General features: G+C 47.6%; 1 protein-coding gene across 1 annotated transcript; it reads right to left on the bottom strand.

The window, feature by feature from the left end:
- Positions 1–7667, bottom strand: rpp14 (ribonuclease P/MRP subunit p14). The gene is made up of 5 exons (XM_033036620.1): positions 7513–7667; positions 7326–7416; positions 5192–5268; positions 3634–3712; positions 1–1241 (listed from the first exon to the last, which is right to left on the bottom strand). Exons 1-5 carry the CDS (start codon positions 7650–7652, stop codon positions 1185–1187), a joined length of 444 nt encoding a protein of 147 aa, XP_032892511.1. The 5' UTR covers positions 7653–7667; the 3' UTR covers positions 1–1184.
- Positions 7668–11246: the final 3579 nt, after the last annotated feature.

The raw sequence follows: 11246 nt of genomic DNA, 5'->3' as shown, positions 1-11246 counted from the left end.
TAGTCGGAGGGAGCGACCCCTCACCCCTATTTTCTTTAATAGACTGGACATAGATGTAGCAAATACAAATATGAATTTCACTCAGTACACGTGACAATAGCCATTCGGCCCTTCGAGCCAGCACCGCCATTCAATGTGGTCATGGCTGATCATCCCCAATCAGTACCCCGTTCCTGCCTTCTCCCCATATCCCCTGACTCCATTATTTTATACAATAAAATACCATTGAGAAAGTCCTTATAATTACTGGCATATCATGTCAGACATCCAATCAATATCCAGACGCCTCGCATTTTACGCATGATTGATCTATGCATTTTGAAACAATGCACTTGATCCATTTAATACCAGAGCTTGATTCACATGCTCGTATTTTCGGAATAACACGCTCAAATTTCCGTCTGGCAGCGCAGTCACGTATACGAGTCCACACGTTTTTGAATTACACGCTGCTTTTCAAGAACGTAATCCCAATGTGAGGTGCGAGGTGCCTGAATTCTCCATTTTCGCATCATATGTTCTTAACAACTTGTACAGAATATACAATGATAGCATTCATTCAAAGCAAAACGTCGACAAAACACTCACAGATTTCAGTCTAATTACACATTTTGACCTTTATCTTCTGGCAGCATAACCCTGACCTCGCCTTTCAAAATGACCGTGTTATTTTCTTTGATAACACACGACACTGCGATCCAGGCGATGGACATCTTTATTTTCACGATCTCTGCAGTAGCCAGGACCTCTTCCCCCGTGTGCAGGGGGGTGAGGAAACGCAGTTCTTGTGACAGAAGAATGCAGCCAGGTATTTTAGTTGCCAGAACTGCAGATATCAATCCACCTACTAACGCACCATGCACAACTGGCTTTGCAAACCTGTGCGTTTTGGCATAATCCGTGCTCAGGTGAAGTGGATTAGTATCGCCTGTTAATTCCGAAAATGCTAATACATCATTCTGGGTAAATACTCTGGTCAGTTCAGCCTTCTCTCCAGCTTGAATATGCACAGACCTGAGAAAATTATCTCGTAGCACCACAGTGCTACCTGCACGCCACTGACCCAGGTTCAATGTTCTCCGAAATATACCAAGCATCATTCTTTGACCACTGATAAACATTCTTCCAATAATCTTACAACTCGATATGGATGAAGTTACTTCCAACATCAATTGTCAAAGTTCTCAATCCAAGAGAAATTCTCTGCTGTTGCCTGCCAATGCAAGAAGAAATGGGGAGACCTAGACAAGTGAAATAAAACGGCAATTCATTCATTGATGCAATCCCAATGGTCGGCAGCATTTTCAAAGTAAAAAGACTATTAAAGATCAGATTCTTAGTTCATCGTCCTTAAAATACAACATTTTAATCAACAACTTCATTTCAGGGAGAAAGACACAGAGTGCTGGAGTAACTCAGCGGGTCAGGCAGCATCTGTGGAGAACATGGATAGGTGACGTTTCACAGAGTGCTGGAGTAACTCAGCGGGTCAGGCAGCATCTCTGGAGAACATGGATAGGTGACGTTTCGGGTTGGGACCCTTCTCCAGAGGCATGTCCTCCTCAGATGCTGCCTAACATACTGAGTTACTCCAGCATTTTGTGTCCTTCTTTGGCAAGTCAGCATCTGCAGTTCCTTGTTATTAGTCTCAGAGAGGACAGGAATAAAACATTAACTTTATATCAGTGCATTCATCTGACACACATCACGTGGCGTGGGTGGGCGGCGTGACCGACGTCGCAGCGGCCTCTGCAGTCCGTCTGTCTTTTTTTAAATTTGTTTTGTCCCGTGAGGGTATAGTTTGTAGTGGGTTTTTGAATGTGTATGTGTGGGGGGTGGGTGGGGAAAACTTTTAAGTCTCTTCCCTGTACGGGGACCCGACCTTTTCCCTGTCGGGTCTCCGTTGTCGTTGGGGTCTAGCACCGTGGGACAGCCTCCGGCCGGAACGACCTGGGGGCTCAGGTCACGGAGCCGGCGGAGCTGCGGACCTACCATCGTGGAGCTGGCCGGCTTCGCAGCGTGGAGAGCTGTGGTGGCGCGCTGCTGCGACCCGACTCCGGTGGATGGTCACACCGGGAGCTCGCGGGTCCCCGGTGGGAGATTGCTTTGCGGGGCACCGGCAACGGCGACTTCTCCCGCCCGAATTGCGGGGTTGAAAGTGACCTGGATCGGGGCCTTACATCGCCCGGCGCGGCTTGAACAGCCGCAGGATTTGCTAGCGCCCGCTGGGGGCTCCAACATCAAGACCCGGAGCAGGGCCTTACATCGCCTGGCGCGGCTTTAAATGGTCACGGGACTTGCTAGCGCCCGCCGGGGGCTTTGACTTTGACAACGGGAGAAGAATGGAGAGCAGGGGAGAGACAAGACTTTGCCTTCCATCACAGTGAGGAGGAGATTCACTGTGATAGATGTTTGTGTAAATTGTGTTGGTGTGTGTCTTGGTTCTTTTCTTGTTGTATGACTGCAGAAACCAAATTTCGTTTGAACGTCATGTGAGGTTCAAATGACAAATAAATGGTATTGTAATTGTAATTTGTCTTTCCAATCAGATGCACTGCCTAACTATATTGAATTCATGAATGTTTCACTTACACCTAATCCTTACTGAATTGCTGGATGGAGTTACTGACTTTGCCGAACTATTAAACCAGCCCATCACACAACAATCCTCAAGTTCAAGTATATTGTCACATGTACCAGTTAAGGGCCTGTCCCACTTTCATGACCTAATTCACGACCTCTGCTGAGTTTGCCCTTGACTTACACTCGCAGCATGGTCGTCACGAAGTCGTAGCAGGTCGTGATGCTAGTCGTAGATACTCGTGGCATCAAGTAGGTCGGGGCATTTTTTCAACATGATGAAAAATGTCCACAAGTAAAAAAGGTCGTGAATTAGGTCGTGAAAGTGGGACAGGCCCTTTAAGGTACAGTGATATTTGAGTTAATACTAAAGCTACTAATACTATATGTAGGATAGCACAACTTCACAGCAACAATGGCATATGCTTTATTGAACAGAGACAGTTACCCCTCAGGTTCTTATTAAATCATAAATAGAACGAGCCACCAGAGGAGATAGTTACGACAGGGAGTATCGTAATGTTTAAGAAGCATTTAGACAGGTACATGGATAGGATAATGTTTAATGTTTTATGTGTCATTCCTAACTGTCACTGTATGTCATGTTGTCCCTAGCGGGTGGAGCACCAAGGCAAATTCCTTGTATGTGAATGCTTGGCCAATAAACTTATTCATTCAGAGAGGGATATGGGCCAAACACAGGCAGGTGAGACTAGTGTAGATGGGACATGTTTGTCTGTGTGGGCAAGGTGGGCCGAAGGGCCTGTTTCCACACAGTATGACTTCATGATGCTAGACAATTTACCTATGGATGGTCTACTCAAGTTCAAGTTTGCATTTATTGTCACATGCACCAATTAAGGTACAGTGATATTTGAGTTACTATACAGCCATACCGAGTGAAAAGCAACAATACATACGTCACATAAAATAAAATTTAACATAAACATCCACCAGTGGAATCAACATTCCTCACTGCGATGGAAGGCAATAAAGTTCACTCATCTTCTGCAAGTAAATAACTTAGATGGTAACAATTTAAACATACAATACCTGAATGATTCTGAAAGCACACTTCTTATCCTTACAAGAGGCCACGAGGGTCAATGCACTCCACAACTTCACAAGGTCACTGTAAATAGCACACGTTCCATCAGTTTAGACGGTAATGAATAATGGTCATTTTACCAAGTAGCCATGAAATGAACCAATGCATGGCACGTAAATGAAGAGGCAAGGAAGAGAACGTATTTGGCGGTAGAACCAAACATTAATAGCAATATTAAAGCAAAGGAGCAAACCACTGAGGTAGAAGAGATAAGTAAAGGAGTCACTAATAGATGAATGAAGGAAATTAATAGTTCTAAGGACAGGAATTAGAGCAACACCTGATTTTATTTTGCAAAAAGTAAAACAGAAAGTGTTCTGATGAAGGATCTTCAGTGTGAAATGTTAATTACTTTTCCCTTTCATTTTGGGCCGAAGGCCCAGTTCCTGAGGTATATTTCTGAGAACTATATTCCGCGCTCTGAAGGTACACAAAAATGCTGGAAAAACTCAGCGGGTGAGGCAGCATCTATGGAGAGAAGGAATGGGCGACGTTTCTTCTAACTGATGTCAGGGGAGGGGGCGGGGCAGAGATAGAATGTAGGCGGGGACAGTAAGACTAGTGGGAGAACTGGGAAGGGGATGGAGAGAGAAAGCAAGGGCTATCTGAAGTTAGAGAAGTCAATTTTCATACCGCTGGGGTGTAAACTACCCAAGCAAAATATGAGGTTCTGTTCCTCAAATTTGGACTGGGCCTCACTCTGACAATGGAGGAGGCCCAGGACAGGAAGGACAGATTGGGAATTGGGGGGGGGGGGGGGGGGGGGGGTTGAAGTGCTGAGCCACTGGGAGATCAAGGGAAAATAAGAGATACATTAGATGAACGTTCTAGGCAAGCTGTGCATTCATAAGTTCATGTCATGGGAACAGAATTAGGTCATTCATCCCATCATTCAATCATGGCTGATCTACCTTTCCCTCTCAACCCCATTCTCATGCCTTCCCCCCGTAACCCCTGGCACCTGGTTTAGCATGGTGGGGAATGGAGCTGAGCAAAATAGGAGACTGTCCCATCCACTCAATCCAAACAAAAGTCTAGAGGCTCCTCATAAGTTGCTGGAACCGAGGATGGCAGAAGTAAGTTTAACAAGATAGTTGCCATTGGAGAAACAAAACAATTAGTCCTCCAGAATAAAGTGTTGTTTTAATCGAAAAGGCTGCAGGCAGACTACTCAAAATGCTGGAGTAACTCAGCGGGACAGGCAACATCTCTGGAGAGAAGGAATGGGTGACGTCTCAGATCGGAGACTCCAACCCGAATCGTCACCTATTTCTTTCCTCTCGGTTCCAGCAACTTATGAGGTCTTTGTGTCTATCCTCGGTGTGAGCCAGCATCTGCAGTTCCTCCCTATACAGGCAGACTACTCAATTTGCTTGTGCATTCTAAACCGATTTTGCATCAAATATGCACATGATAGGATTGTTTTGATATTTTAAAAAGGGCTCTACTGATATGAATGTATTCAAAGCGGCAAATGTCTCCGAGGATCACTATTGCACCCACCTTCCTCGTACCCTCAGTATGGCCGTCAATGATCGCTCTTCAAATTTTAGAACGTCAACGGGTAAGGCAGCTCCAATCTGCAACATTAACATTAGCACAACATTCATTCCTGAAGCTGCACATGCCCATCTCTATTTCACATTCACAAGAGAGCGATAAGTTTACATAACGATTGATCGCTGCACCTACGAACCATGCAACAACTACGTAAATAAGCAATAGAGACAGAAAAAGAGATTGTCAATACAAGATCTTTTATCGCCTCCAGTCCACTTTCCATGCCATATCATTCTATGTAAGAGGGCTAACATGAATGTACTGTGGTGACAGGCACAGACCCTGTGGGCCGAAGGGCCTGTTTCCATACTGTATGAATCAATGTCACATACATAGATACATAGACAATAGGTGCAGGAGTAGACCATGCGTCCCTTCGAGCCAGCACAGCCATTCATTGTGATCATGGTAAAGATTGGGGATGATCAGTCATGATCCCATTGAATGGCAGTGCTGGCTCGAAGGGCTGAATGGCCTACTCCTGCACCTATTATCTATTGGCTGATGATCCGCAATCAGTACCCCGTTCCTGCCTTCTCCCCATACCCCTTGATTCCACTAGCCCCAAGAGCTCTATCTAACTCTCTTTTGAAAGCATCCAGTGAATTGGCCTCCACTGCCTTCTGAGACTGAGAATTCCACAAATTTCCAACTCTTTGTGTGAAAATGTTTTTCCTCATCTCTGTTCTAATGACCTACCCCTTAAACTGTGGACCCTGGTTCTGGACTCCCCCAACATCGGGAACATGTTTCCTGAATAATTTTATATGTTTCTATAAGATCCGCTCTCATCCTTCTAAATTCAAGTGAATACAAGCTCAGCCGCTCCGTATGACAGTCCCTCTATCCTGGGAATTAATGCCATTCGATTTCTTCACTGCCTGCTGCACCTGCATGCTTACTTTCAGTGACTGATGAACAAGGACACCCAGGTCTCATTGTACTTCCCCTTTTCCTAATCTGTCACCATTCAGATAATAACCTGCCTTCCTGTTCTTCCCATTCCTTCCTTTTTATCTCCCTCCCACTCCCTCTCTCCTTCCCCTAACAATCTGTGGCCATAGCGCTATGTGTAAAGCCCATAGCGCTATCTGCAAAGGCAATAGCACTCCAGCTACTGTCCAGCACAGACTCTGTGGGCCGAAGGACCCGTTTCCATCCTGTATGACTCTGTTTTAGAGGACCAGTCTATTGTACTGTGGGGGCTACCGCTAGTATAGACTATGTGGATCGAAGGGCCTGATTCCATGCTACATGACTTGAAAGACACAGAAAGCTGGAGTCATTGTGTTAAGTGTGGGTCTTGGGTTTTTTTGTAATGCTAATTTTGTTCAAACCAAGCTGTTTGAATGACAATAAAAGGCATTCTATTCTATTCTAACTCAGCGGGACAGGCAGCATCTCTGGAGTATGCTGCCTGTCTTATTGAGTTACTCCAACTGTTTGTGCCTTTCTTCGGTTTAAACCAGCATCTGCAGTTCCTTTCTGCACTAATATGACTTTATGTTAGAGGACAAACGTGGATGTTCTGTGATGGCTAGTACAGACTCAATGGGCCGAATGGGGGCTATCCCCCCCCCCCAATGCGCGGAGGTGGCTAGTATAGACTATCTGGGCCGAATGGGGACTATCCCCAATGTGCTGTGGTGGCTAGTATAGACTCTACGGGCCGAAGGGGACTAGCCCCAGACACAGAGGTGGCTAGTATAGACGCCATGGGCCGAAAGGGATTAGCCCCAGATGCAGAGGTGGCTAGTATAGACTCAATGGGCTGAAGGGGACTAGCCCCAATGTGCTGCGGTGGCTAGTATAGATTCTACGGGCCGAAGGGGACTAGCTCCAGACACAGAGGTGGCTAGTATAGACTCTACAGGCCGAAGGGGACTAGCCCCAGATGCAGAGGTGGCTAGTATAGACTCTATGGGCCGAAAGGGAATAGCCCCATATGCAAAGGTGGCTAGTATAGACTCTATGGGCCGAGCCCAATGTTCTGTAATAGCTAGTACAAACTGTGTGGGCCGAAGGGACTGTCCACACACCCCCCCTGCTCTGTGCTAGCCGTGGGCTGAGCTCCTACCTCGCCGTGCAAGCCCCTGAGGGCGGCCACGATCGTCTGCTTGAAGGCGGCGTCGCTGAGCCGGAGCCCGGGGCCGCGGGGCTCGCACTCCCTGCGGGTTTACACACAAACAAGCAGTCAGCGGCGGGCGGGCGGGCGGGGAGACCGGGAGACGTAGGCGGGAGGGAGCGCGGCTTCTCTCACTCACAGGCCGACCTTCAGGTACTGGTAGTGGGAGGGGTTGCGGTGAACGCGCCGCTCGGCGGCAGAGCCCCTACACTCGACGCCCGGGCGGCTCATCGTCCGGCCGGGCCTGCGGTAGGCCCCACTTCCGGTCGGGCTCCACATGCGTCACTGCCGGTGTGCTGCTGCTGGCCAATGGGCGTTCGGTTACGCCCCGGGGGTGGGTCTTGAGTCGTTGAGTGACGGGTGAGGGGGAGGGGCTATTGACAGATGGGTTGACATGGGCTGGGGTTCAAAGGTTCAAAGGTTATTTTATTGGTCACATACACCTAGGTGTAGTGAAATGCTTCTTGCCATGCAGCATATAAAGAAAGAATACAGACATAACAGTAATAAAGAAATTTAAACATAAAAACATCCCCCCACAATGGTTCCCATTATGAGGGAAGGCACAATGTCCAGTCCCCATCCATGTCCACCCATAGTCGGGCCCATTGAGGCCTCCACAGTTGCCTTTACGGAGACCCGATGTTCCAGGCCGTTCTCGCCGGGTGATGGTGCTCCGGCGTCGGGAGAATCCTCTCAGCGGCTTGGGAACCCTGGAACGGCCGCTTCCCTTACCGGAGACCGCGGCTTCCGAAGCCAACAAGGCCGCGCCGGATGGAGCTCCACCACTGGCGATCTCGTTGCAAGATCCCAGGCTCCCGATGTAAAGTTCAGCGCCGCCGCCCGCAGCTGGCCGCTCCACAGTCCTGCAGCTCCGCGATGTTCATCGGCAGTCCCAGCTCACCGGAGTTCCAGCGCAGCGTCCTGGGCAAGGCATCGCCCGCTCCGCTCTGCGATATAGCGCTCCAGCGCTGTGCCGCCGCCGAAGCCGAGGTTCTGGGCGGTCCCCGACAGGAAACGCCGCTCCAGGCCCACTGGTAGGCCGCGAGGATGGGTCGAAACTGCAGCCCGGAGAACAGCAACCTCTCCGACCAGGTAGGAGACGCTAGAAAGCAGGTTCCCCCTTCCCCCTCCCCCCCCCCCCACCCCCCACATAAAAAGGCTAGAACTCCTCAAAAAACAAAACACTCAACTAACTAAAAATAAGAAAAAATATGAAAAACAGACAGCTGCAGGCTGGGCAGCCATACCACACAGGACGGCGCCCCCTTGGGTGATGCAAAGGAGACAACAGGTGGACAACATGGGCCTGAAGAAGATAAAAATACACAGGGCTAAAGGAGGCCAAAGTGTGCAAAACACGGGCCAAAAGGAGGCAAAAAGATGAGAAAAGGGGACTAGAGGAGACCAGAGGTCTCGACCCAAAACGTCACCTATCCATGTTCTCCACAGATGCTGCCTGACCCGCTGAGTTACTCCAGCACTCTGTGAAACGTCACCTATCCATGTTCTCCAGAGATGCTGACTGACCCACTGAGTTTTATATCCAGCTTTATGTGTCGATCAAAAGGAGGGAAAAGTGTGGGAAAAAAGGGGCCTAAATGAGACAAAAAGAAGGCAAAAGTGTGAGAAAAGGAGACTGAAGTGTTACAAAAGGGGACTAAATGAGACATAAATAGGTTAAAGGGTGAGAAAATGGTGACAAAATGGAACTATAGCAGACAACAGTGCCAGGTAGGGACAGTCATAGTATAAAAACAGGCCCTTTGCCCAATCCAATTCTGAAGAAGGGTCTTGATCTGAAATGTCACCCTTCCCTTCTCTCCAGACATGCTGCCTGTCCCGTTGTTACTGCAGCTTTTTGTGTCTATCTTCGGTTCCAACCAAGATGCCCCTTCTACATTAGTCCCGACTGCCTGCGTTTGGCCTGTATGCCTCCAGCCCTTTCCAATCCAAGTACCAAGTGTCTTTTGAACTTTGCAACAATACCTTCTTCAACTATCTCCTTTAGCAGCTCATTCCTTATAGAAAGTTGCCCTCAGGTTCCTATTAATTATTTCCCCTCTCACCTTAAACCAATTCCCCTGGTTCTTGATTCCCCTACTCTATGCATTCACCCTATCTATTCCACTTATGATTCGATACACCTTTGTAACTGGATCTGAAAAGGAATAAATCAGCAGTAATATATCCCCAACCAAAATCTTTTTTTAAAGATGGATTTTCCTTTCCCCCATCCCCTTCCACCTCCATCCCGCCCTCTGGCTTTACATTTTACTGCTCTTTCACTCATCATTAGTTTTGTTTAGTTTAGAGGTACAGCGTGGAAACAGACCCTTCGGCTCCACCGGGTCCGCATCGACCAATGATCCCCGCACATCCCCTACACACACTAGGGACATTTTTTACATTTACCAAGCCAGTTAACCTACAAACCTGTACGTCTTTGGGGTGTGGGAGGAAACCGAAGATCTCTGAGAAAACACACGCAGATCACGGTGAGAACGTACAAACTCCGTACAGACAGCGCTGCATTCGCTGTAAGGCAGCAACTCTACCGCTGCGCCACCGTGGCCACCCTTATCTTATCCATGTACATTTAGATAGAGAGGTTTAGAGGGATATTGGCCAAACGCGGGCTAATGGAACGAGCTTAGATGGAGCATCTTGGTTGACTTGGTAGAATAGTGAAAGGCTTGGATAGAGTCGATGTGGAGAAGATGTTTCCACTAGTGGGAGAGTCTTCTCACACACGCAGGTGTGTCTTCCCACACACACCTGCGTGTGTATGGGAAGTGGATAGCATAGAACTAGTGGGAATGAGTGATCGATGGTCGGCATGGACTCGGTGGGCCGAAGGGCTTGTTTCTGTGCCTTATCTTTCAATCAATCAAAAGCGACTTTTAAGAAATGGCATGCCCAAAGCATATCTTTATAAACTGGAAATTGTGACTTCAGAGAACGTTTGAATCACAGATTGTCACGAAAGAAAGTCTTTATTAAGATAGCGCTGGACATGATTTGTGAATTACAGAAGGAATTCTGCAGTGTTAAAACAAGGGTCATAAGATATTTGTTCTAGTCAGTTTTATTTGTTCCAAAACATGCACATTTAATACTACACATCGATCTCCCGTGGTTGCAGCCAACTTGGAAAAGGTAAAGACAGTTTCTTTATATCTTTCTCTACAACCAACGTTTGCTCTTCGATGATGGAGTATATTGAGATAAAACAAAGATTAATCAGGAGAACTAAAACACTTGCTAACGACTGCAACACAGAGTGAATTATTGGGGGCGATACAATGAATCGGGATTGTCAACAAGTTTTACCTATTTAAAATTCTATGGGTGAAAAATAATGTATGCACCTCTTGGATTATTCCAGCAGGCGCAGCGATTTCTAACAAGCTTTAATGCATTTTTGATTGCACCTTTACCTAATTAACCAATCTACCACAAACACCAGAGGGACTACCCCACAAACTCTAATGTGAAATGACACTTTCTTTACCAACGGCTAAGAAAGAACTGCAGATGCTGGAAAAATCGAAGGTGGACAAAAATGCTGGAGAAACTCAGCGGGTGAGGCAACATCTATGGAGCGAAGGAAAAGTTGACGTTTCGGGTTGAGACCCTTCTTCAGATTGATGTGGGGGGGCTGGGGCGGGAAGAAGAAGGGAAGAGGCGGAGACAGTGGGCTATGGGAGAGCTGTCTTCTTTTCTTCCTTTCTTCTTTTCTTTCTTTCTTCTTACCGCCCCCCCCATCCCCCCTCACCCCCCACCCCCACATCAGTCTGAAGAAGGGTCTGGACCTGAAACATCACCTATTCCTTCGCTCCATAGATGCTGCCTCACCCGCTGAGGTTCTCC

The sequence above is a fragment of the Amblyraja radiata genome, chromosome 18 (assembly GCF_010909765.2).
Source record: "Amblyraja radiata isolate CabotCenter1 chromosome 18, sAmbRad1.1.pri, whole genome shotgun sequence".
Classification (NCBI taxonomy): Eukaryota; Metazoa; Chordata; class Chondrichthyes; order Rajiformes; family Rajidae; genus Amblyraja; species Amblyraja radiata.
Note: the sequence above shows the minus strand (reverse complement) of the source record. Positions and strands in the feature narration are given on the sequence as shown.

Coding starts and splice junctions, on each gene's coding strand:
- rpp14 (XM_033036620.1), bottom strand. CDS start 7,652: ATGTGGAGCCCGACCGGAAGTGGGGCCTACCGCAGGCCCGGCCGGACG. Junction 5,269..7,325: donor TCAGGGGCTTGCACGGCGAG/GTAGGAGCTCAG, acceptor TTAATGTTGCAG/ATTGGAGCTGCCTTACCCGT. Junction 3,713..5,191: donor ATACTGAGGGTACGAGGAAG/GTGGGTGCAATA, acceptor TGCTATTTACAG/TGACCTTGTGAAGTTGTGGA.